Raw genomic sequence first — 27,376 nt, 5'->3', positions numbered from 1 at the left:
ATTCTGGTTGGGGTTGGAGTTATGCCTGCGATGGTGAACGGGGTCTGGCTTCCAGAACACAAGTGTTCTACCTTACATGGGTATCAGTATGGCTAATGCAATGGTCTGCCGTCATGTGCCATCATTTCGTTGGCTCCAGTTGAAGTCTTTTGAAAGGGAGGGAGAGGGAGGTAAAGAGTTCAAAGTTGGATCAGTCCTCTGGGAATCTGTCTGTCTGTCTGTCTGTCTGTCTGTCTGTCTGTCTGTCTGTCTGTCTGTCTGTCTGTCTGTCTGTCTGTCTGTCTGTCTGTCTGTCTGTCTGTCTGTCTGTCTGTCTGTCTGTCTGTCTGTCTGTCTGTCTGTCTGTCTGTCTGCCTGTCTGTCAGGAGTGCTCCTTTATTACTTTTCCCAGGAGGAGATGTCTGGTGCTGAAAACATTAACACACACGCGCACGCATGCACACACGCGCACGCTGGCACTCACGTGCACGCACGCGCGCGCGCACACACACACACACACACACACACACACACACACACACACACACACACACACACACACACACACACACACACACACACACACACACACACACACACACACACACACACACACACATAGTGTCCTCTTTGATACAGTCATAAATTAGAGCAGATAATTAGTCATTGTGGGTTTATCTGTTCCTTTATGCACTTTTCCCAGCATGAAAGCTTGATGGAAAATTACATGAGGGGAGGGGAGGGGAAGCATGAGAAAGATGAGAGAGGACATGCATAGATAGAGTGGGCATTAGCTTGGTTGGTTGTAGTGTAAGTGTGTAATGCATCTTTGCTGTTGGGAGGAATCCTCGTATATCCATATTTCCACTTTTCATGTTTGTTTGTTTTTTTGTGGTAAATTAAGGCCCTATTGTACATGCTAAAGTTGCAAAAATCTACAGTTTAGCTATTTTGGAAAAGTGGTAAAAGGGATATTTCACTTAAAAAAAAACTTTGGGTCATTTTATCGTCTACTCAAGCTTTTGTAAGCCCCCCAGACCGTTTTTAAGTTGCTTGATTTAGTATTTAGATATTTGATAATCATTTTATCAGACACGCCGCCTTCCTATACAAACCCATTATAACTTCAAACTCAATTTTTAACCTGTTAGATTCATCAAAAACACTCGTCCTTGGTTCTGCTGACTCACCCTGCCCTCCTAATACGTGAGGGGGCCGTGTTTTTTCGATTACTTTTTTCATTTATTTTATTTAATTTTTTTATTGTATTTTTCATTTTCCAAAAAAATATTAAAAATAAATGAAAAAAGTTATCGAAAAAACACGGCCCCCTCGCGTATTAGGAGGGCAGGGTGAGTCACCAGAACCAAGGACGGGTGTTTTTGATGAATCTAACATGTTAAAAATAGAGTTTGAAGTTATAATGGGTTTGTATAGGAAGGGGGCGTGTCTGATAAAATGAATATCAAATATCTAAATACTGAATCAAGCAACTTAAAAACGGTCTGGGGGGCTTACAAAAGCCTGAGTAGACGATAATATGACCAAAAGTTTTTTTGAAAGTGAAATATCCCTTTAAGTCTGTGGATTTTATAAATCTAACCAATGAAAGTATTAACAAGAGTTTGTGAGTAAATAATAACTACATTGGATCCGTTAGAACACAGGCCCTTTTTCCATTTGCTGAATAGTAACATTTTGGACATAATGAGGTTTCTGCCTGAAAGCGATGTGTCTGTGCATGTGTGTTGCCCTATTTTGCATCAACGTTTTCCGTGTGCATAAAGCCATCCATATACTGTATATTACCTGGGAATTTCTCATTGACCCTAGTTATAAAAAAACATGGGCACAGCATCTGCAATTTAATATTCAGGCATTTCGCAGATGTTCTTAACCAGGCTTACAAAGTGCAGGGTAAGTGGCATGAACCCTTTCAACAAATGACAGGGTCAGGTAAAGTGAATGCAAAGGATACCAGATAAACATCATAGACACTGTGACAGAAGTGATAGAAGGAATGAGAGATCCCAGGGGGTTAGCTGGAGTTTGAAGAGGTGAGTTTTCAGACTACGGTGGAAAAAGTGAGTCTGCAGTCCTGACTTAGGGTTGGAGGTCAGTCCACAGCTTGGCAACCAGGAGGTAGGAGAGACGTGTGTTAGCTGATCTACACTGAGTGAATGGGAAGGGTTGTGGAGTTGGATCATGTTCTGAAGGTAGGTGCTATGCCCTCGATGGCCTTGTAGTTCATTCTCATCCTCCAGATGTTCTACAGTGCAAATCTACAGGAGTGAGTGATCGCTGCCATGTGTGCCAGGTTCTTGCCAGTAGAGCAGGATCCACCAGGGTGTTGTTGATTGAACTGGGAAGGTCCTGCAGGACATTCCAGGGAAGAAGAGAAACTCAGTCTTGTCCTGAGCTTGAGGTTGTGGGAAGACAAACACTGTGAAAACGAGCGCTCCTTTTTCAATTTCCCTGGAATGCCAATTTCCCTGTAACATATATACTATTCAGTTTGTGTCTCCCTGTATTTGTAAATAAGCTCATGGACAGAATTGTTAAAAGTTTAAATGTGTTGTGTAAGACAGTGACATAGCATCTCTACTATCTCAAGGCTACAATGTTCCTCAAACACCTCCTCAAAACCTGCAGTCTGCAGGAAGTGTTCTCTCCTCCAGCTTTGACACGTACTGCCTGTATCCTTGTGTGTCTGCATAATTGTGACTTGTGAGTGAGTGAGTGAGTGAGAGAGAGAGAGAGAGAGAGAGAGAGAGAGATAGTGTATGTGTGTGTGTGTGTGTGTGTGTGTGTGTGTGTGTGTGTGTGTGTGTGTGTGTGTGTGTGTGTGTGTGTGTGTGTGTGTGTGTGTGTGTGTGTGTGTGTGTGCGTGCGTGCATTTGTGTGTTGTGCATCTGTGTGGAAAAGAGAGAGGAGCTGGGACTGTTCGCACAGCTATAGAACTTAAAGGGATACTTCACTTTCACATAAAATAAACATTAAAAATATATATAAAAAAAAAATGAAAGAAGTTATGGCAAAATAAAGGCCCCCTCACACATTAGTAGGACACTCTAATGCGTGAGGGGGCCATGAATTTTCCATTACTTTTTTCATTTATTTTTAATATATTTTTTAAATGTTTCCCCCCGCCGAAAGTGAAGTATCCCTTTAACCTGACTGTGTGAGTACTTGCTCTTCTTTCTGAGTTCGTTTGAGCCTCACTCAAGTTACTACGTGGCTGAGTATGAACTGTCCAAGCCCTATCTCATTCCACTTCTGTCTCCATATACTTCATTAACAGAATTGTTTGCTGCTCTCTACTGTGACACAACCACTATCTGCATGTTCGGATTCAGATTCAACTTTATTGTCACATCACACGATTACAGATGTAAAAGAGTGGGTGAAATATTTTATTATTCAACCTCTCACCATTTGCAGTTTCAAGGAAGAGTTAGAATAGAGAAAGAGAAGAATAGAAAAGAATAGAGAGGAAAACAAACAAGGAAAGAAGTCAAACTCAAATAGACAATGTCCAATGTACATGGTTAAAAGATAGCCTTGATAAATATCGATACAAAAGGCAGAAATGCTTCTTGTGCAAGTAGAGAAACACATCCAGCAGATATAAACAGCAGTATACTGTATAACATCACAGTTCCATGTGGTTAAATAGCAGCATATTAGCAGCAGAGATAGAAATGGACTTGTTTGCATATGATCTTTTGTACAGGTGATATACAGTATACAGTATGTCCTTTAGCAGCAGATATAAAAAATGACAGTGTAACTGTAAACATAAGTGACACTGCTAGTGTCACCTCAGTGCAGCCTCAGTCTTATATACCCCAAAAAATAACACGCTGTATCATCAAGACAGCCTGACACTGGTCAGGGCTCAGCACTTGTTGAACAACCTGTGTGATGGTTGCCAGGATGAAACTGTTCAGAAGTCTGGTGGTATTGTTTGATACATAGGTATCGCTTGCCTGGCCGTGGCAGCAACACTGGTGTCAACAGATTGGAGGTTGGAGTGATGATTGTCCTTCATGATCCGCTCAGCTATGGCTACATACTGTACCGCTTCTTGTATATTCCCTGGAGGGAGTGAAGCTCACGTCCGACGATGTGCTGGGCCATCTGCACCACCCTCTGTAATGCTCTCCGTTTGAAGGTGGTGCAATACCAGGCTGTGATGCAACTCATCTGGATGTTCTCAATGGTGCTATTGACACTGAGGATGCAGGGGCTCACCCTGAATGTCTTCAAGGCGGTGGAGGCAGTATAGGCATTGCTGAGGCACGCATGTGTACGCTAAACAGATATAAGAAGCTCGGAGGGGAAGTGAACGAGAATGACGTAAGAGCAAAATGGCCCCCTTGTGAATATGGCAAATTGTGAGACGTGCACTGGTGAATATGTGAAAATGTGTTAAGTCTGCATTGGAGCAGTACTGGTTTACTGTGCCAAGGTGTTAGGCTGAGATACACATAGCTGGGCACATGGGGCATTCTCACATTAACACCATTCCCACAAGCAGTTTGCCGTCCTAGTTAAAAGGAGAGTGTAGGATTTTGACAGGCTCAACGCAAAGTTTGGAAGTCAACAGCGAAAGGCAAAGAAACTTTCACTGCAGTTCGTTCTGCTGCTACTGCAGAGTTCCTCCTGCCGCGCCTACGATACCCAATAGTTTTCTGTGCATTTTGCTTGTACCTTCATTTAACTAATAGCCTGTTCCATCTTGTTCAGCAGAGGGATTCTGTAATCAACCCCACTGACCTAGTCTGCCAGTTCAGCCATCCCTCCATCCCTCCCTCCTCATCTCAGACTCTCTATGCAACTCTTATTTTGTTTCTTTTTTTCATTTCTTTCCGGTGTTTCGATGTTTAATTTCAGTTTAGTTTGTGACTTCCTTCCATTCACAGGGTGCTGTGATCAACGCGAATGCAGCCATGGAGCCTAGTTTGTCTCTCCAGCCCTCCAGTATAATGTCTCCTCTCACCCAGCAGATGAATCACATGTCGCTTGGCACCACAGGCACTGTGAGTCTCCCCATTTACCCCTTATTAACAAATTGAATAACATTCATTTGAAATTGCGCTAGTGTGTACCCACTGCTAATTTAATTTTCCAATGGAATTGTCAGCTTCTATTTCCTCATAAAGGAATGAATTGTGTCATATCGTGCCCGTAGACCAAACCAAATTTCTGAGAAAAAATACAATTTCAAATCAGCCAATTAAGCTCCACTCCTCAAAAGTTTGTTCCTATTGTTTGTATGATTCTCACTCTCATTCTCATTCTCATTCTCTCTCTCTCTCTCTCTCTCTCTCTCTCTCTCTCTCTCTCTCTCTCTCTCTCTCTCTCTCTCTCTCTCTCTTCTCGTCCCCCCCCTCTGCAGTACATGACTGCCGCAGCAGCTGCACCTATGCAAGGAACCTACATTCCCCAGTACACTGCAGTGCCTGCCTCTGCCATCACAGTGGAAGTAAGGACAAAATGAAGTTGCCATTTTTGCAGAGCATGCCATGACATGGCATTCATCGGGGCAAAGCTTACTACAAATATCTTTGCATCAGAGCATCAGTTTTACTTTCTCCCATACCTCACCTCAACTGTCAAATCATGTATGATGATAACAAGCCACAGAAATAACACATGCTGATTGATTGATTGATTGATTGATTGATTGATTGATTGATTGATTGATTGATTGATTGATTGATTGATTGATTGATTGATTAATTCAGTCATTCATAGATTTGTTCATTCATGAATTGACTTTTATGTGACACTGAGGCAGAATTGAGGTTTTTGACAGAGACGTGTGGTAAAAGTATTTCACGGCCATCATCCTTAAACAGTGCTGGGAATACCACAAAATTTAAATAATAGATGTGTCTATTTTGTCATTCACCGATGGACAGTTTTTATTGGCCAATATTCTGTACTGTTCCCTAGAGCAGGGGTCTTCAAAGTTTTTCAGGCCAAGGACCCCCTAGCTGAGAGAGAGATGAAGCAGGGACCCCCCACTGCATATTGTATAAATTTGTGTTGCAGATTTAACTTTTACATAGATTTCATAGATAGCTTCATACACTTGTTTGACTGCAGTCATCAGGGTATGTATGTTGGATTCATGTTAATGTATATTTTCAGGCATTTAACCACATAAACCATCAATACTTAGTAAACTTGACCTTTCACTCTGTACTTGGTCGGCTCTTTTTCCCTCTACACCAAACCACGCTGAAGCTCACAACAACTTCTCGCGCCGCGAGGCGTTGTTAGCTGTGTAGATCTGCTATTTTTGGCTAAAGTTCTCCTCAGAATGGGAATGCTAGGGTTCAAGTGGTTAATGTAAAAAAAAAAGTGTAATAAAGATGGATAAAGATGTGTAATGTTAATGCTTATTTGTTGCTTTTTTTGTAACTATTGTAAAGTTATGTCTAAATATTCTTAACCACTTAAATCCTATATACAGTACTTTGTTGACTGGGATCGCCTTCTTTTTACCCTCAGAGAGCTACAGAGCTACATATTTTCGCAAATTTTCATCAACTATGGCCTGGACCGTGGCTTGGCGGTCCGGGCACCTAGGCTCTAAAGTAGCCTGACAGTGCATCTGGGTCGAGTCCCGTTCCCGACGATCTTTACTGCATGTCTCTCCCCAGCTCTCTCTCCATGTTTCTTGTACATCTCCACTATACACTATAAGTAAAGGCAGAAAAGCCCCAAAAATATATTTTAAAAAATGAGAAAAAACAAATGTTCATCAATTATGACATGTCCACAATTGGGATGCTAGGGTTAATTGCTCTTTCTGTGTCAGGGTGGTTTGACAGAACCTTCTCCACAGACAGCCCCACCATCCGCCCAGGACACCAATGGACAGCAGCCGTTACCATTGGAGAACACAGGGGACCACGCTACAGCCTACACCTACCAACAGACTAAGTATGTTTCGGATAGTCGGGCCCAACCTTTTCTAGATCAGGGCCCCCTTGAAATTGTTGGAAGCGTTCGCCGTTCGTGACTGCTTAGGACTGGCTCACATGCTAGTTAGGTTCCTTGATTATGATTTGACAAAATGTCATGGAAATATGAAGTGGTTCCTTGACCTCATAGGATAGGATCGTCCCAGAAGACGAGACCAGTAATTTTAATGGTTTATTTAATTTGAACTATCCCAGCCATTGTTCCAAATCAAAAATAATTACTAATAAAAACCCTCGAGGAGCTCCATAAATACATTTCTAATAGTATATTATGTGCAGTGACCTTCTGTCACATGATGTTACCTTTCTAGGTTGTCACAATTCAATGAGTGACCAGACTCAATTCAATAAGTGCGCACAGACTGAAAATAAAATGACAAAATACATTAAAATGCAATAAAAGCCGGGGGTCTTGCGACGCGTCCTCCCTTTTCATTAGGCCCACCTTTTTAGTAGTGATTCCGATTCCGTGTGTCAAACTGCAGAACCCATCAGCCCTATTGAATGTCTGGTAAGTTTTAGTCATGAGGCTTGGCCACTCTCCATTAAACACTTGAACCCTAGCATCCCTATTCTGGGGGGGAACATTCGCCCATCCGCCCTTGGCAGCGGACCAAGTACAGAGCTGACCAGGGCCAAGTTTACTAAGTATAGAGGGTTTAAGTGGTTAAAACATCACACTTTCTATTTGAGGTTATACTCACGTTGGTTTGTCGTCTTTCATTTATTTAGTTAAATTGTATTTTAGGAATGGTGATCGTGGGACTCAAACTGTTCTATTCCATACAAATATTAACTTGGCTAAACCTAATAGATAATACTTATTAATGACCACAGTCTGCAAAGCACGTTTTCTTGCTCGTAAACACAAGGAATGTTTTGTCTGCCTTTTGGAAGAGTAACATTTTGTTATCGCTTCCCCAGTGGGCCTTTTCTGAATTTGTCTTGCTGTTTTTGTGTCTCGTTCAGATAAGCAGACGATGGTAGGATTACTGCTGCGCTGCCTTGAGAGAGAGGGACTGCACTGAGGCTCTGGGGACACAGAGAGAGTCAAAAGAGAAGGTGAGATAGATGGACGACAGTGAGAAGAGAATGCTTCCACTTTGCACAGGCACCAAAAAAAGAAGAAAAAAAGACAAAAAAAGAAGAAAGAAAGAAACACGAAGGAAAACAAATATTACAGTTGTATTTTCTACTTGGTCTCTTTGAGAAACAAGAAAACAGGACAAAGCAATGATGGGACGCTATGCTCAAGAGGACTTGAACTGCATTCTGCAACTTTATTATCTGTCATCCATGAGATTGGAGCGTGACAGAAGAGACTGAAGCAAATGTCAAACAATAAACTGTACGGGAATAAAAGAACATTTGAATGTGCAGGTAGATTTTCAGACTTTTTTATTAGAAAAGGAAGGAAGTTTAAAAAAATATATAAAAAAATAAAACAGGTTGTCTTCCTTTGGTATTAAGCTACTTTATTTTCCTTGTTTTTATGAGTTTAGTAGTTTTCTAGAATATAAATGTTTTCTTAAATCTTTATTGCCTTAATTTTCTCAGACTTTGGGGGGAGGAGACTTTTCCATTGTCTTGAATCGTAAAAAAAAAAAAAAAAGACTGAATGATTTGAGAGGTCTTTGGGCGTTTTAGATCATCAGAGATGAAATCTACAAATATCACTGTACAGGTTAAAGATGCGGCTGTATTTGTATGAAGATTTTAAATTATGTGGTAGGTTGCAACTTGTGTGGGTAGAATAAATCTCCTTTAAGGAAACAGGTGGGAATGATGAAGCCACTGCTTCATGGTAAATGCAGTTAAAATTTGTTTATGAAGAAAAAATGTTAATCCATGGCATTTTTTAAAAGAAACTTGCAATTGCTTTATGAGCTTCAAAAGAAATAGTTGTTTTGCCTGCTTTGCTTGTCTCACTACAAAAACAAAAGAGAAAAACCCAAAACAGATAACATCTGATAAGGAAAAAGTGCAAGGATAGGATTTTTAGAAGAACAAATGTGCAAAAAGCAATAGTTTTAGGGAAATTGTCACAATTTCTTTTGTCTTTGTTAGTTGTTGTTAAATACACACAGCCTACTGGTGGCACATTTTATACCAAAGATGGATAGAGACTGGGAATAAATAGAACATTCTTTCCTTATTATTATTCTTTATTTTAATTTCAATGCTGAGATTTTTCTTGCTTGTCATGTTGTCGGTGTGTGTTGGAAAGTTTCAGAAGTGACAGACAATGTACGTCACAAATGCACACACCTGCCTTGACCGTGCCGGAAAATGGAGCTTGCATGTGTTTTCTTTTCCGTATAATTATGATTCTCACTTGGTGACGTTCCACCACAATGAATAGAAAGAACTGTTTGGCAGTGGTCTAATGATCATAGAGCAGTGTTACTGTTACTGTTCACAGAAAATGTGAATACCGTCAACCCATTATTCTATTTGAAATATAAACAGATGGAAAGGAAGGTATACACTTGACTACACTACACCTTTTGGGGGTTTTATCTCCTTTGACTGTCATTACCTATCTCTCATCGAAAATGTTCACAGGCAATGAGATGTTATCTGACTTTTTTAAAGCCCCATTGTGCGCGATATGCTGCCCCTTCCCGATAAACAATCGGAATGATAAATTATGTGTAAAAATAAACCAGCTCTCCCTCTCCTCTTCACGCGCACCAACTACTTGGGTTGGATAATCCCCCATAGTGGGAAACGCAATGGGATGGGGTGAGCAGTAATGGGGTGGGCATGTCATGTCATGTTATTCTGGGCATCATTTAGATTGTCTATTTTCGGCAAGCAGATTTGCTATCGAGGGAAAAAAGTAGAGGACCAAGTTTAGACCAATGGGGGACCCTGATCAACTAAGTATATACTGGCCCGGATCGCTGGCATAGCAGTCCGGCCACATACTGTAGGCTCAACGTCGCGGGTTCGAGTCCCGATCCCGAAGGCCTTTGCAACGTGTCACTCCCCATCTCTCTCCCCATTTCTTGTCAACCTACTGTCCTATCAATAGAGGCATGAAAGCCCAAAAATAAATCTTAGAAAAAATAAAAAAGTAAGTATATACTATAGGGTTTAAGTTGTTAAAGAGGGACGGAGGTTGCAAGGCGTTTTAACAAATCTGGGAGGCGCTCGGGGAGAGGAGCTCCAGTTCTTACGAGGAGCTTACAGTCATGCCTGAAATTGACAGAATGCTTTAGAAAGGAGGTGGGAGAGAAAACAGCTGGCACATGCACATTTTTATTGATAGTGTTATGATAGTGTCTCAATGAAACCATAGCATTTCTATCAAGATATCGCACAATGCAGCTTTAACGATGGTTGGCCAACAGTTAGGAACATTGCCTTGTCTGTGCATTGTTTTATTTTAACCTCAGCTCAAGCAACATATTGTTATGCCATTGTCTTGCCAAACTCAAGCCATTTAAAATGTGAGCAGGGCAACGATCTCTGTTCCAGTCTGTATAAGTAAAGGGCATTTCTTTTGAACCTGAAGGTCTACTCAGAATACATTTCACCTTATTGTATGACATCATCTCCTATGACGAAAAAGACAAAAAACAACAACATATATTTTAGTTTTTTGTGTTGCCTTTTTTGAGGATTGACTTTGTGAGAGCTGCTATAATCTGGTCAGTGTTGAGGAGCCAGGTTGTTTTGTGTCATCTGTGTGGGAACGAGATGCCCAGCAGGGGGCATTAACAACACATTCAAAAGCCAGTTTGGAAGACCATGGAAATTATTGTGAAGTTCCTGTAGAACAGTGATTCCCAACCTGTCGGCCCGGGGCCCACTGATGGGCCGCAAGGGTATTTATTGCAAGTGGGCCCCCAAATAGTTGGCAAACAGCAAGATGATTTTAAATGATAATATAACATTAATATATTACAAAAAATTACATGATCTTTTTTCTTTAAAACCTTGAAAAAATGGTTTTCATCTGGATACTGATAAATAGGAACTTAAAGACGGGGTGCCGTGATTTTCAGTGATTTGTTAAAATTATGTTTTTATGTGGACACGCCTCCAGTTCATTAAGTATACCTGGTTCTCACCTTAGCACCTCCTCCACCACCTTAGCACCACCCACCTGTCCTAGTCTCTCCTCCTCCTCATGCCCACACCTGTTGTGTTATGATAATGAGGGGGAGGGTATGTTTTTACTATGTCACTATGTAACTGTTTTTCTATTGGCACGTTTGACCCTCAAGGTTTCAGCCTCCAGGTAGAAACTCAAAATAGTCAGAGAAGACATAAGACACCATAAAAACACCACCAGGCGGCTTAATGAAGCTCATAGACACATGAAAAACAGAAAAAGTGCAAAACCATAGCACCACCTCTTTAAAGTATACTACATTAGTTCCAAGCCAGAACACAAATTGATGATCATTAAAATAAACTGCACGCGGCCCACCCATCTTAAGTGTGAAGTGGTCAAATGCGTGGACTGCAAACGCTTTCAAGATTTTCAAGTGAGCCCTGATACAGAAAAGGTTGGGAATCACTGCTGTAGAATGCTCTTTTTAGCCTATGACTTCCCCACTTGGCAGTGCAACTAGCGTAAAGTTTTCATGCTACATCATGTTTCCTTTTGACATTGAAACAGAAGACATGCACAAGGTTGCGTTCAAAAGAACACGCCAAATGCCAATATGGGCAATCACAATAGGCTCCTTAATTCTGAAGTATTGTTTAATACTAAACAATACATGACCCATCATACTGCATGTCTACACAGAAAAAAGAGTGTTAGTTTAACTGTGAGAGTTGCACTCAGAGTGAAATGTAAGTATTTTTGCTGTGTACATATTCTGTCAGTCAGAGTATGGTTATTATAATAACAGCAACAACTGCTCTGAGGGCACACCTTCAGAGCTTTGCCCCATCTGGCCTTGGCAGGAAGGTATTGGAGAGACGGTAATAAAGAAGCATGCTAAAGTTATGGTTCAACCAAAATCATGTAGAAACAGTGAAACCTCTATTGGAAAATAAATTATTGCGCGTGCGAGAATGAGAGAGAGAGAGAGAGAGAAAGAGAGAGAAAGAGAAAAAAAGAGATAAAGAGAGAACAAAAGTAATATTTATGAGATCTTTTTGTACAGGTGTTTAAAAGAAGATGCAACAGAAATACTTTGATGATGCTATTTTTTTATTTGTTGCAGTCATATGCCTCCCATGTCTTTGAAATTGTGATTCTGAGAGTGTCTGTAGAACAAGTGGATGTTATTGTAGTTTGAAATGTCTCTTTTCTTTGTGTTTTCTTTTTAAACAAATCTTTCAATAAAAAATGTTTCAAAGAATTTGTGTAGTCTACTAATTACTTTGTGCTAATTAATCGTGCATGTACAAATGCGTGCCACTAGAGGGCACTAGAGTAAAAAAAAGAAAGAATGAAAGAAACAAAATTATTGTATTTTGAGTAAGTATGGTCTATGAAACACAGACTCGTATAGTATAATGGCCACTGGAAAAGGATAATGTTGAACCATCTCTTCATACTTTTTTTTTTTTTATCGTTTTGCATTAAAGATTCAAAAAGATCTAAAACTCACTGTTTTAGACTGAGTAATACATGAAAAACGAATGGATCTCATTTTATTTCATTCATGATCTGTAATTGATATTATTCATTTTATTTTAAATACACAGCCAAAGTAAAGTACAACTCATTCAATCACCCGACAGACAATACAGACAATAGATAATCAGTCATTATCAAAATATCAATACTAGTGTACATGTAGCCTAGCTGGTGTACCAGATTAAACACATGCATCACCCCAGGCCACACCATCACATCATTGACAATGTGACCCCAAGAGCAAGAACATACAGAATGATATATATATACTTCCTACTTAACCATCTGGTGTTTTGTTTTATCATGCGACATTCAGTGAAAATTTTGCAGGATATGCTGTTCTTTGGGCCCTCTTTTGTTGATAACACAATAGAAAGTTCTTTAGATACTGGGCCAAAACAAATGTAAAGAATAAGACATGCATTCCTAAATGGGGGGGGGGGTATATATTAAAGAGGGATTTCCATTCAAACGTGTTAAAGAGCTATTGGGTACCCTTTGCACATTGTCCTTCCAAAAATGTGTGCTCCAAAATGGTGCATAGGCCTACACAGTTTCCTTCATTACATTTTTCATTCCGCCTGGCAGCTGTGAATGTTATTTTGTATTATTTTATTTATAGGCTACTGTTTTATCAACACTGTTTGCTGTAGTATTCCAGTGTTGAAATCCATTGAGTTGATCAGTCTGTGCGATTGTGTGGCTAAATGTTCAGTTCTTTGCAGCATTTGTAAAGGCTGTTTGGAATGGGATCAGTTATCTTTATACAGCTGTATAAACAAAGCACCAAGACCTTTCATATGTGTAAATCCACCCCGAGGTAGTGGAAGCCTGGTTGGTCATTGTTGTTGCGCTATTATAGCCACGCGACACCATCGTACAATGAAGTATAAATCTTTAGTCTACAGAAGATAAGGGACACACTTTGCATGTCTGTAATCCTCTGTAAATACGATTGTCCATGGATGCCACCACACAGTGCTTAGGGTAGCCTATTGGGTGAGGCCAATGTTGAATTGGAATTGTCAAGGTCCTGGAATGTTACATAATAAACAGTGCTGCATATGACTTTGATGTCTAGTCCTTCATATTGTATGGTAGCTTTTTACAAAGAGGAACAATTTGGTGCGTGCATATATATATATATATATATATATATATATATATATATATATATATATATATATATGCACGCACCAAATTGTTCCTCTTTGTAAAAAGAGTGTGTGTGCATAATTACATCATCTTTCAGTGAAAAGAGTAAACATCTACAGTACTTATTTCCCCTTTGCTGTTTTGGGATATGTAAACCAATGACTGTAACAGTCAAGTCTCTGACTTTAAAAAGAATAATATCTCCCTCTAGTGGAAGACAGTAACACATACAGATAAGAAGAAAGCTGAATCTGACTAGTTATCCACAAATAACCTGTTATAGTTTGCCTGAAGAGCAAACTGAGCCTTTCCCCCCTATTATTGATTCCCTTCAACCAAGAAAGCTTAATAGGTTCATCCTGAGAATTCATAATTAAAGGAGTTTGCCACTGTCAAATTTGTGGACGCTTATTCAAGTTGTCGATCGACACAAAAACGTTTTTGATTGCCTGCTATACCAACTGAGATTTATTTTTTCCTTTTGTCCGATTCTGGAGCTTTGCTGTCTGAGCCTACAATACCCACAATTCACTGCAAAGTGAATTGAACAATGAGACCTTAAGCAGGTCTCATTGTCGCTGGTGGCCTGTAGCCGTGTGTGGCTATTTCCAAGGCAAAATTACACAAACGTTGTGATTGACCCAAGCTGTGACTGTTTTCTGCATCTGAATATCCAAGTCACTTTATATCTAGGATCCAGAGCTATACTATATGAGCTTTTGAAGTAGATTATAACTGATTCCCACACTTCAGTATGCAACTCAGACAACGCTGAGTCGGGGCTCAAGCCCACTTCTGTCAGCGTGCCTGCCTTGTTTTAAAGTGATGTAAATAGTCCTGGCTTTGTTGTAAAACCATCATTATACAGCAACAACTTTGGGATGGTGAGATCTGAAGTTGCCGTGGTTGCTGCACCGTCAAAGCGGTGACCAGGACAGGATGGCCAGTGGAAACGATCGAGGCATGGTTTGTGTAATTATGCCTTGGGTATAGCATAGTGGTAGACGCACTGTTTCTCAAAGTCGGGTCTGGGGACCACAATGGGTCCAAATGGACCCTTACGGGTCTGTAATTCTGAGAGTGTACAAATGGTTCCATCTGTACACTCTCAGAGAGTTAAATAAACACTGAGGATTTTACAGAGTACATTGGGTTCCCAGAGACAAACATTTGTATCAAATGGGGTTCTGTGTATTAATGCATATGAAACTGGGAGTGCTTGAAATGAAAAAGGTTGAGAATCCCTGTGGGAGAGTACATAATGGCTGTGGTTTAGTTATCCTGCCTCACCATGTGGACAATCTGTTGTGCTTTAGATTTGTTGCCTGGGCGAAAGAGTGACCGTTGATGAACTTCTACTGAATTCACACACAGCAGCGGACATTCTGCCACGTTCCGAGAAAGCGGCAAGGTTCTATGCATTGTCTATGCAAAGGAGGGGGGGGGGGGCACAAACATCAAAGTTGAGAAACTTTGACAATTCAAGATAAAGGTATCGAGTGTCTCTGCACTTCTTCTCCTGGGGAATAACTCGCTTATTTACAATTCATTACTTCGGACACGGCCACTGTATTGCATTTTGCACTACAGACAGTCACTCACACAGCTGCTGGTGTGAATTCAGCATTATATATTCATCATTACTCCTACAGATAAAAACATGGAGATGAGGTTGAAAAACAGTGGGGTAATAATTCTTGACATTACAGACCTACAGGCATTTCACTTCTGTGACATTTTCATATCTTTACCCTTTGTCCTTGGGTAAAAAAAATACTACCCTCTTTGAGTGAAACCAGTCAAAGTAAACAATTAGTAATTGTCCCTAATGTGGTCAGTAGCAGTAGCGGACAATGCTGACGAAGAGTAAAACGATGGTGATGATGGTTAGCGCTGAAAAGAGGAAGATGAGTCCAGCATAGAGTGGGTTGGACATGGGGAGCAACTCCTTGGCATCTGATGGGAGCATGTTGGAGGCACTCAGCATATAACCCAGACTCCAGCCTACACTGGTATTCTTCACCTGCACAGAAGAGAACATCATTTGGTCAGTTTATGTACAGTATTTCTCTGTTAGCATGTGTATTAGATGTTTCTTTGTTTCCCTTTATTTAATTTTTGTTCCCTGCAATAGCAGATCTACAAGCTCATAACGGGTCACCATGTGACACGTTGTGAGCTTGTAGATCTTCTAAAGTTTTGATATTTTTCACTTTAATAGATTAGGGATGCCAGGTTGAAAGAGTTTAATTCAGTTTTCAACCAGACAGAAGCCTCCATAGATTTGATGTGGTGCACATATTTTAATAATGGCGACGAGACGCCTTACTCAGTTGCGTGTAAAGTAGTGACATACTGAAACGTCTTCTACACTGCTTTGCCTTTTTTCAGAGAGAACTGTCAAGAGCCAGGCCTTTCATGTTGAAGTTAATAGCTGAAGCCCTGGGGCCCAAATATGAACCAGAAAAGCCATCTAGCATCCCTGTAAAGTCTCAAAGTCGGTCTCTTTTACAGTACAGTGGCTACCAATTGTGTCATTAACAGACCCCACTGCCATGAAACAAAGTGCACAGTAACTCACTTGTTGACGGGGTTTGGAAATCAGGGGTTGCTGCCAGCTATCAGGGGAAACCCTTTTGTTTTGAATGATTGAGTCTAAAAGGTTAACCACTCTCTGGAAACAGTGACAGTGGTGAGGAACATTTTAACCCATTCAGTCCGGGAACGCATCTGTGTCATTTTAGATTTTAGCTATAGCCATTATTTTATACTTTGCCTATTCAAAAATAGCAGATATACAAGCTCATAGCACTGCACCAAGTGCCGTGTCAAGAGCTTGTAGACCTGCTATTTTTGAAAAATCATGAACATTTTAATATATATATTCTTAAAGAAAACATTTGTAAACCAATAATTTTGGGAGCCTTGACATGAAAAAAGTTTGAGAACCACTGATATTATAGCAACATATGGTTTTCAGACACCTTTTAGGATTTAGAAGACATTTGCAGATGCGTTCCCGGATTGAATGGGTTAAAAAGAGCTACTATATAGTTTGCATGACTGATGGCTGTGAATCTCACCAACTAGGAATCTCCTTCTGTTGGGGAGTTCCCTTGTAAAATAAGTTCTATCTCCCCGGGGCATAACTGAAGCTTTCCATTCTCCCTTTGACATTTTCATATACCATAGATAGATGATTGAATATGTCAGTCAACATCAGGGCTATACTGTGCGCCAATGGATGATCTAGGGCTGACTCATACACATACAGTAGAGTACATAGAGCACACAGATCGTCAGAGTTTCACTTGCAGGTCAACCAATATGTGAAATTAAATGAACTGCAAAACTGTGTTTTGGACATTTTGCTTAAAGGTCACCCAAAAAATTACTTATTTTCTATCTATTGCACACCCTATGAAGCCTTGAATCCATGGATTCTTTTTTGTTTTTGTGGCATTCTTAAGCTAATAATCTCCTACCGGCTAATGTATCCGGTAGGAGACACAAAGTAGATTATTTGTGTCTCCTACCGGAAATACACACGGTCATCAAATTATTGTCTTAGGAATGCCACAAAAACAAAAACAAATCGATGAAATCGAGGCTTCATGGGGTGTGTAATTGATAGAAAATAAGTATTTTTTGGGGTGAACTCCTCCTTTAAATAGTTTTGCATTAGGCATTATGATTGTATTATAAGCACATTGTAAGTTAATTGTTTAAGTTTAAGTTCATGTTTGCATCATGACATGTGTTAATACTTTATATAATCCAACATGGCTCTGTAATGAGGCACTTGAGACAACTCAGGGTTACGGATGTAACCCCGGTTTCTTTAGAATTCGGAGTAACATACTCACTATGGGATATCAGCGCCCCCTGGCGTTGATGCAGAGCTACATACCATAAACTCCCGGGCCATTCATTGGCTGAGAAGGGTATGTCACGTGTCCGGTAGACCGGAAGAGGTATAAAACCTCTTGCGTGACGTGGCTCATCCTCTTTAACACGCTTCCTGCATGCAGATGCACACAAACAGGGGTGTTAGGTGAGTATGTTACTCCGAATTCTAAAGAAACCGGGGTTACATCCGTAACCCTGAGTTTCTTGTCTAATTCTCCGTAACATACTCACTATGGGATACATAAACCCCCCTGGGGCTTATAGCCATACCGAATCTCAGGTCCGCACGCCCCCTAGCCATAAGGCCCCGTCCCCCTGGACGTGACCTTCGGCCTCACGGGCGCCCCAGCCCTCCGGGCCGGGGTGCGGTATATAATTGAAAGAAAAGGACCCTGACAGACCAAGTCTGCCTATTCATCTAATGAACAGACACAAGTCTGACCCATAAGTGAAAACAAGGAAACAGGGCCTCCTCCCCTGGAAACCTACCAACGGTGGTTCCGAGGGGACTCAAGAGAAGGAAGGTAGAGAAGGGAAAAAAGGCGGGTTACACAAAAGACCTGCCTAACCTCCCCTACCCTAACTAGAGACAGCCGCTATGTCCAGTACAGCGTGCGCCACTGACGCCGCTGCCACATCCAGGCTGTAGAAAACCGCAAAAGTCGATGGAGACGACCAGTTTGCGGCCGCGCACACCTCCTGGACCGACATTTCCCTGGAGAGGGCCCAGGAAGTAGCCACGCCTCTAGTAGAGTGAGCCTTCAGTCCTTCTGGAACTGGAGCGCCACTACTGACGTAGGCCAGCCTAATGGCATCCACACTCCATCTAGAAAGCGTCGCCTTAGTCACTGCCTTCCTCCGACCATCTGGGCCGAAGGAGACAAAAAGTTGCGACGACGACCGGCCGTAGAGCTTCAACGCCCTCACTGGGCAGAGACAGTGCAGCCGCCTATCCTCTGCCGAAGCGAAAGAAGGCGGATGAAAAACTATCAGCTCAACCGGTGTCTGGGTCACCATTCCGTCCTTGGGAACAAACGCCATGTCGGGCTTAACCAAACCCTGCTGTCGTCTCCCAAGAACCTCATGCACTCCGAACTTACTGAGAGCGCATGTATGTCGCTGACCCGTGTAGCTGTAGTGAAAACAACCACAAGAACCGTTTCGAGACTAACGATCTCCAGATCCATAGAGTGAAAAGGCTCGAACGGTGGGAGGCAAAGCGCCCCCAGCACCACCACCAGGTCCCAGGCCGGGAACAGAGGCCTAGAGACCGGCCTGGCCCGCCTGGCACCGTTCATAAAACTACGCACCAGCGGATGTCGGCCAACCGTCATGTCATCGAAACCCACGTGACAAGCGGAAATGGCCGCCTGGTACACCTTAACCGTCGAGAAAACCAGACCTTGGTTCAATTTGTCCTGCAAGAACATGAGGATGCTGCGTACCGAGGCCCGGAAGGCCTCAACCGGCGGTGACTGACCCAGACACCATGACACGAACAGGTTCCATCTGTCGTCGTACGCAGACCTCGTGGAAAGGGCCCTCGCCCCCTGGATGGTAGCTACCACCTCAGGGGGCAGGCCATAAGAAGTCAAGGTCTCCCCCTCACGGGCCAAGCCCACCGGTCTAGGTCCTGAGGTTGCTTGTGGAAAATTCCGACCCCTGCCTGCCGTAGCAGATCTCTGATCGGGGGGAGGGCCCAGGGCTTGTTGTAGAGGAGAGGATTATTCCTAACCTCCATGCGCCCCACGCCAGTGCCACCAGTGGCACTGACAGTCCGTGGAGTCTGACAAGTTGAGAGGACCAACTCCAGTGACGGGAATGCATAAAGCAGTTCAGTCGGCCAACCTGGCCCAGATCTGGCTTGTTATCTCCGGAGGAGAGGCCAATCTGCGTACCAAAAAATGCCCCTGGACAACAGAGTCGCTCCACTGTTCAGGAGGCCCGGTACCTGTGAGGCTCTGGTTGACGTAAGGCGCGCGTCGCACCACAGCGTCAGATCGCCAGCTAGCCTGTCCAACACTGGAGAGGCCAGGCCTCCCTGCTTTTTGGCATAGCACACGGTCGTGGTGTTGTCGGTTCCGATCAGGACATGACAACCTCAGGTGGACGGGGCTCCAAGAGCCCACATCCACCTCCGGGGAAAAAAGGTCACACGTGGGGCTTGTCCAAACGAAACAGGTGTAAGGCCGAAGTCATGAGACCCGTCGCCTGCACGCATAGCCTGTATGTGACTTGTCGCCTCACGCGAGAAGACCCTAGGCCGAAACGCTGTCTATCCCGCCCGGGACAGACGCGCCGTGAGCCTGGTCTAGCCCAGCGAGATCCCCTATGAAGGTGGTCTGCTGAGACGGGACCAAGACGCTCGACGGACGGTGACGGTGAAAAACCCCTCGACGTCAAGTGGGGAAACGGCCACGTCTGTGTGCCGCGCCACCTCCTGACTGTGGTGGATCGAAAGGAACGTGGAAATAAGCATTGAAAACAATGCTGGTCCACCCATCTCCTTAACGCACCGTCCGCAGAGAGGGTCATACACCAGTACAACCACAGTGTGTTGTTGTTGATCAGGGGAGCTGACCAGTACAACCACAGTGTGTCACTGCTGTACTGAAAAAACCCCTACACACAGTGTACCACTGAAGTACCGGGATAGTAAAACAGTTCCGGACTGCAAACTCTCCAACAAGCTGCCTCAGCAAGCGAGTCAGGAGGGGCTCTGATGTCACCCAGTGCGGACAACGCACACGTTTCCAACTGGACCGGTGATGTCGCCACGTGATCCAGCGGACCCGCACATGCGGGGCCGTTAGAGACCGTGGAAGGGTAGCGGTGGAAGGTGGCCACCGTGGTGTTGCTTTAGCGGGGCTGGCTATGCGCTGCACCTAAAAATAACACTGCAATGTGTTGTTGTTAGTGAGGCCAGTTAGCCGCCAATCGAAGCAACAGTAGCCTGACTGGAGGTTCTGCAAACCTAGCAGCTAACAAGCTAGTCAAGGCTAAATCACCATGGGCCAAGAAACGTTGAGATCCGTTTCCAAGGGAACCGGTTCTTTGTGTGTGCGTTGCCATGGGGACCAAAGACGCTACTACTGGTGCTAGCAGCGCTAACCCTGTGTGCGTTGCCATGGGGACCAGCGACGCTGCCACTGCCGCCAGCGGTGCTAACCCTGAGGTGACCGCTCGAGGCAGTAGAGGTACTAACGGTCCGTTAGGACCCGGCGGGGTCACGTGACCGGTCGCGGGGACCTTGCCTGACGTCAGCATCCGGTTTGTCCGCCAGCGCAGCCTGTCTGTTTCCATGGAAACCAACGGCGCTGTCACTCTGACAAACGGGGCCGTCCGAAGTAAGCCTACCTTGGCCGTCGCCCTCTCGTCTGAGCCCAAAGGCTCCGGACGGAGCGTCGACAAAGTCGTCCTCCCCTTAGGGAGTGCTTTGTCGCTCGTTAGTGGCGAACGAGGCCTGTAGTCCGTGAGGCGGTACGGCAAAGGGGGCATCTGTCCCTCCAAAATGGCGGAGACAGAGGTCCGCTCTTTGACCCAAGTATTTATTGAGACCCTTCAGATTCAGAATGGGTCGTACCCCCCCCCCTTCTTTTCCACCAGAAAATATTACGAATAGAAAACCAGTTGGTTCCGATTCATAGATAGTTCTCTGACTATGTTACTCTGAATTCTAAGGAAACCGGGGTTACAACGTAACCTCGCGTTTCTTGACAAATTCTTCGTAACATACTCACTATGGAGAGAGAGTGAACCCCCTCTCTCAGAGACATGGTTGCCTTACCCTCTGCATGAGAGGAACAACACCGTGTCCGACATAGGAGATTATATGCATAAGAGCACGTGGAAAACACACCAGTACAACCACAATGTGTTGTTGCGGATCAGGGGAGTTGATCAGTACAATCACAGTGTGTCACTGCTGTACTGAAAAAACCCTGTACACACACAGTGTAACGCTGATGTACTGGGATAGTAAACAGAAGTATCGGAAGTAATTCTTTAATAGCGCCCAAGCTCAAGAGGAAGGAGACTTCCTCCCTCAGAGTATTGGCTGCTGGACCCCTTGCACGGGAAAACAATACTTTTTCTGTCACGGGGGGTTTTGTGGAGAAATGCAGCCTGAAAACCTTTAGTATTGTGAGCAATACCTAAGCATTCGGCTTGCAAACCTCCATTGCTTCACACACCGAGCGAGTGGGTTGGACGTGACGTCATCGGCCGCTCGGAGAGTGGGAGCGTTGCCATGGGGACCGTTGCCATGGGGACCAGTGACGCTGCCACTGCCGCCGGCGGTGCTTGTGTGGCCCTCGTTTAGTAGCGCTGGTAAGCCCTGGCCAACGGAGGACTCGGAGGAGTCACGTGATTGGCCACGGGAAAAACCCCGGCGTCAGAATTAAGCCCATAGATATATACAGTGAAAACTAGATCCCACCACTGGATATATATATGAGTAATCCTACCTTGGCCGTCGCCAGAGTGTAGAAAAAAGAGTAACGTCACGCTTTGCTCTCGCCGCAAAGCGGGCCTCTATGGGCTATAGTTCCAACATTGGAACTATCTCATTGACGTAGACAGAGCACTTCCGCCTTCCATTCTCACAATGGGATCGACGCTACTGTCATTACTCTCTCCCTAACTTACTCTGGCCGCCGCCATCTTGTCTGGGCCCAAAGGCTCTGCACGGAGTGTCGACAAACCTCTAGGAGGTGCTTTGTCGCCCTCCAGCGGCGAACGTGAGGCGGTACGGCCAAGGGGTCATGTCTGACCGAAGTACTTCCGGTTCACAGTGGTGCGTGGGCACTTCCTGTGGGACGGAAGCCTGTGAGGCGACAAAACCTTCCTCCCCGTAGGGGATGCTTTGTCGCTCGTTAAAGGCGAACGTGGCCTGCAAATCATGAGGCGGTACGGCCAAGGGGTCATGTCTGACCGAAGTACTTCCGGTTCACAGTGGTGCGTGGGCACTTCCTGTGGGACGGAAGCCTGTGAGGCGACAAAACCTTCCTCCCCGTAGGGGATGCTTTGTCGCTCGTTAAAGGCGAACGTGGCCTGCAAATCATGAGGCGGTACGGCCAAGGGGTCATGTCTGACCGAAGTACTTCCGGTTCACAGTGGTGCGTGGGCACTTCCTGTGGGACGGAAGGCAAAAACCGGCGTGACCCCATTCCACTGGCGCATTTGCGCCCTCTGGCGGACAGGGGTGATGTGGGTTTTTATATTACCTTCATATGATCCAAAACATACACAGATGTTATCCAACAATGTCTAGAACATCGGGACTCGGGTGTTCCAGACATTGTGGCTTATGAATCGAGAACGTTGATACATTACATGCACGGATATCATCCCATCAATGTCTGGGATACCGGAGTTCGGGCATCACAGACATTGTGGACTTATACACAGAGAGCACTGGAGCAGAGAAGCCCGCTTGCAGGGGACTCCATTGCTCCGCTGCTCTTTCAGATGTTATCCAACAATGTCTAGAACACCGGGACTCGGGTGTTCTAGACAGTGTGGGCTTATGTAATTGAGAACGTTGATACATTTACATTACATGCACAGATATTAGCCCATCAATGTCTGGGATACCGGAGTTCGGGCATCACAGACATTATGGGCTTATATACAGAGAGCATTGGAGCAGAGAAGCCCGCGGTAGGGGACTCCACTGCTCCGCTGCACTCAAGCCACGTGAAAGAACGAGATCGTTTGTAACATGTAACACATTTATTTCTTTGGCAGAAAAAAATTTGTACTTTTAAACACACATTCGTTTTCATTAAACATGGCCTTCTGGCAGTCGAGGAGCCGTCCATCTTGTCCATCGAGTAAGGTCTTCAGAAGCCCCCGAGGTTTGCTCGATACACAGAGTGAGAAGGCTAACAAGCTGGTGTTATCCTAGCGAGGCAAGCTAGGCTAGGACAACGCTGTTAATAACCTGTTGCATGGGTGTTAAGCCAACAAAACACTGCCTGACTAAGGCGACGTTAACCTAGCGAAGCAGCTAACGTAGCTAGTCTGGGCTAACTCACTCACGAGCTTCTGCCTCGTTCTCCCCTCGCCTATGCTGCCGTCGCCCCTTCGTCGTCTCCTGGCGACGCACCGCTGGCCCGGTACGCTTGCTGTGGCAGCGGAGTAGACGGCTGGGAAGAGGGGGAGGAAGTGCCGCTAGGTAGTTGCACCTGGGTGGTTCCCCCAGACACGGTGCTAGCGGCTGCTGCAGTGCTGCGTAGCACGGCTTGTGTAGCAGCCTGGAGGTGCTGCGAGCGGGGGCTAACGCCGCTCGCAGCCGGGACTGCCGGAGGGCCCATTGTGGACTGTGAGCGCACGTGGTGGGCCCCACCACCCACGTTCCCTGGGCCGTGTTGCTGGATCCGCGACGACCGGGGACGAGACGTCGCTGCCTCCCGCAGCCAGGGCGCTGCCCTGGCTAAGCGGCTATCGAGGTGCAGCGTGGAGAACAGCGCAGTCCTCGCAGCGTCCCGGTGCATCTTGGAAATGCCTCGGCCCCGTAGAGACCGAGGCACGAGATGCAGAAACCATGAGGGTCATCCCCGGAGATCATCAAGCGGCAGAGCAGCAACACGCAGGGACGTGGAACCTCCATCTCGAGCTTATATACAGAGAGCATTGGAGCAGAGAAGCCCGCGGTAGGGGACTCCACTGCTCCGCTGCTCGAGCTGTTAGCTTTCAGCCGCAAGGCTAAGAGCGCGGAAAACTCAAAGGAGGAAAACTTGCTTTAGCAGTAAAAGAAAGAAAGAGAAGATAGCCGCGGGAGCGGAAATAATAAAACTTTTTTTTTTTAATAGGAGGAAAACCCGTTGGTTAGTACAAGTACCACCGAGTGGGCTAAAGCTGGTTTCTGTCCTGATCAAAGTTACGTTTGTTATTATTAAGGTATGTCTTGAGCTGTTGCATCTGCCATGCAGAGAAGCGAAAGAGGATGAGCCACGTCACGCAAGAGGTTTTATACCTCTTCCGGTCTACCGGACACGTGACATACCCTTCTCAGCCAATGAATGGCCCGGGAGTTTATGGTATGTAGCTCTGCATCAACGCCAGGGGGCGCTGATATCCCATAGTGAGTATGTTACGGAGAATTAGACAAGAAACACATACACAACAATGCTCAATACTTTTGTTTTGTTATAAATGATTAACCATTGAAAGCAAAGCCTTACTGTTTTCTTTTACTGTTACTACATTCATCATGAGCTTGACAAGTATTTTTAGTTATTTTCTATCATATAAATATGTATTGAACTGTCTGAATGAGTGTTACCGTACACACCATGCCAACAATTATTTTACTGCTCATAGGTTGCTTGAGGTACTGTATCATTCACTTACAGTATAATGACCGATTTTACACCACTTTAATGATATGATGACATTATGAGGACGTTATTAAGTGGTGTGCCATACAAACAGGGTATTAAGTATGTACACAATATGTGTCAAATATCTTCATAATATGTGCTGTAATATTGATTCAACAGTATATTTGGAACTTTCTTACCCCACCAAAAAGCTACATATATATTTACTCCAGTGTTTACAAACGGTACCAATGTAAACAAACCCATTACTCTCTCTGAAACCCAAAAAATACATTGCTATTTGTTTCTTTTTGGTGGTGGGGATACACATGCATCACTGACCCAGGCCTTTAAGCTTTGTGTGCCTTAATTCATCAAGAATGCATAATTGAGGTAGAGTTACCAAAAGAACAATATATAGAAAATGGTCAGCTATTTTATTTGCAAGAAAGGGAAGCAATTAGGAAACCATGGTGTTCTTCCCAGTGGAGAAATCCTTCACCTACCTCTTTTTGGAAGTCAATGCTGTTCCAGCTCTCTTTATTAAACTTGTAGCCGTCTTGCAGTATACTCAAAATATAGTGAGATGAGAAGCAATAAGTCTTGAGATGTTTTGGAGCGACCCAATGCTTTTGTTCCTGCAGCTGAAAGACACAATAACAAACATCTCACATACACTATTGATCATTTTATGAATGCTTACTATGTCCACGCACTGTACTGTAAAATGTCTGAACTAACTTGGACAAATATTCATTCATACCCATGGCTAGTTCTACCTACAGTACACTACAGTATCAATGAGGTATTGTGGTGTCAATATGGAAGTTTATGTGTAATAGTACAACACACAATGCTCTCCTCTATTTAACTAGGAAGGCCTGTTGAGTTGTGACTTCTGCAAAAAATATTTATTTTTGTGTGCATAGAAAAAGAAATTAGACAGTAATGGTTATTGAACCAGTGTGAACTGAACTAAAGGTTGTTTCTCTTCAAGTTCAGGCAGGCCTGGAATTTCGTCATTTTAGGGGCAAGGCCACTTGGCTTTTGGCATTCTAATTTGTTTGAGGGCACAAAGGTCAAATGCCGGGGTAAGAAGGCCATCAAATAAAACAATGATTAAGAATTCAGAATCTCAACGAAAGTCTGGTGTTTAAAAGAGAAAGAGACAGAGGAGAAAACAGTGAAATCAGCTGTGGCAGTGTGTGCGGCCACTGTGACGTCAGGGCAGATCATTTTTTGAGCGACAGAAGGGCAAACTGAGAGGCCATGATGGCTCAGTTCAGGGGTAAAAAAACAAAAACAAAACCAGAAAAATCATAAGGAAACTTACAACTGTCCAGTGTGTGTGGCAGAGTTTCTTTGTGCTTGCAAGGAAGTTGTCAAGTTCTGAGGTACCAGGTATGCCGCTGAGCAGAGACCTAACAATGTAAAAGTATCCAGCGTATGCCTGTAGGGAGAATAACAATTTTTAATTCTTAAATATTATGGACAATAATGATCATTTAAAACATACTGCTCAAGGCTACATCTCCCCAATCATGTAATATATCGCCATTTGACGAAGATGCTTTGTTTAACTGTCTTCAATAAAGAAAATATTTCCAGTTTCCTTATGATGCATTTTTGTTTTGTTGTTCCTCACAATCAGGGCCGGATACAGGAATTTTTAATTGGGGGGGCAATAGGAAATACTGAGGGGGCGGAGACATTTTTTTCCTGTTTTTTCCGCCTACTTTGCTTCTTTTGGGCTTGTTTTCCTAGGCTTCTTTCTCTCGCAATATCTGGCAACACTGTCCATGGCAAATCAGGGCGGAGAATTATTTGAATTGTGCAATGATGCATGATGGAATATGATTACTTTGATTATGGTAAGCTCAGATTTCATATCACACACACCATAAATGTAACTTTCACAAGCCCCCCCAAAAAATATATTCAAAAAAAGAAATCTTATTTTTTTTAAATTTATTATTATTATTTTAAAAAATGGGGGGGGGGTGGTGCGGGGCAGGGCATTGCCTATGCCTAGATTTTTGTTTTGTTGTTCCTCACAATATGTGGGGTCTTTCTTATTAATGTAATTATTTTCTTTTATTTCAAAGGCTACTGCTTATTTTTCTACATTTAGCACTGACTGAAAGCTCCTCTCTCCATGTGTGTGTGTGTGTGTGTGTGTGTGTGTGTGTGTGTGTGTGTGTGTGTGTGCGTGTGCGTGCGCGTGCAGGTGCGTGCGTGTGTGCGTGCGTGTATTGTCCCTGTTCCTCCCACTCATATTCAAATCTCTCTCTCACTGATATTGGGTACTCAACAACAAATCTTGAAGGTCCACAAATACGTTTTTGAATAAGGCTAGGGTCCGCATGCATGTGCCCCCCCTCCCGCGCGCGCGCGGGATTTTT

The 27,376-nt window shown here is 43.9% G+C and overlaps 2 protein-coding genes across 12 annotated transcripts in view; one reads left to right on the top strand and one right to left on the bottom strand.

Moving 5' to 3' along the window:
- The window catches only part of rbms3 (RNA binding motif, single stranded interacting protein), a 160,322-nt gene extending 148,018 nt beyond the window's left edge, over nucleotides 1-12,304 (top strand). For 4 of the 8 annotated variants that reach the window (XM_080426162.1, XM_080426158.1, XM_080426161.1 and 1 more), the window contains 4 exons: nucleotides 4,881-5,021; nucleotides 5,381-5,467; nucleotides 6,812-6,936; nucleotides 7,947-12,304. In XM_080426162.1, the coding sequence (XP_080282288.1) occupies nucleotides 4,881-5,021; nucleotides 5,381-5,467; nucleotides 6,812-6,936; nucleotides 7,947-7,950 (357 nt within the window). In that variant the 3' untranslated portion in view covers nucleotides 7,951-12,304. The remainder of the gene's footprint in view (nucleotides 1-4,880; nucleotides 5,022-5,380; nucleotides 5,468-6,811; nucleotides 6,937-7,946) is intronic. The other 4 variants (XM_080426164.1, XM_080426163.1, XM_080426159.1 and 1 more) reach the window with 2 other exon arrangements.
- Nucleotides 12,305-12,441: 137 nt separating this feature from the next.
- Nucleotides 12,442-27,376, bottom strand: part of entpd3 (ectonucleoside triphosphate diphosphohydrolase 3) — a 55,333-nt gene continuing 40,398 nt past the window's right edge. For all 4 annotated transcript variants that reach the window (XM_080426153.1, XM_080426152.1, XM_080426155.1 and 1 more), the window contains 3 exons: nucleotides 26,308-26,424; nucleotides 25,481-25,618; nucleotides 12,442-15,763 (listed from right to left, as the gene is read on the bottom strand). In XM_080426153.1, coding sequence (XP_080282279.1) covers nucleotides 15,575-15,763; nucleotides 25,481-25,618; nucleotides 26,308-26,424 — 444 coding nt within the window. In that variant the 3' untranslated portion in view covers nucleotides 12,442-15,574. The remainder of the gene's footprint in view (nucleotides 15,764-25,480; nucleotides 25,619-26,307; nucleotides 26,425-27,376) is intronic.

This window comes from Gymnoscopelus braueri (assembly GCF_963280865.1).
Source record: "Gymnoscopelus braueri genome assembly, chromosome: 4".
NCBI lineage: Eukaryota > Metazoa > Chordata > Actinopteri > Myctophiformes > Myctophidae > Gymnoscopelus > Gymnoscopelus braueri.
Note: the sequence above shows the minus strand (reverse complement) of the source record. Positions and strands in the feature narration are given on the sequence as shown.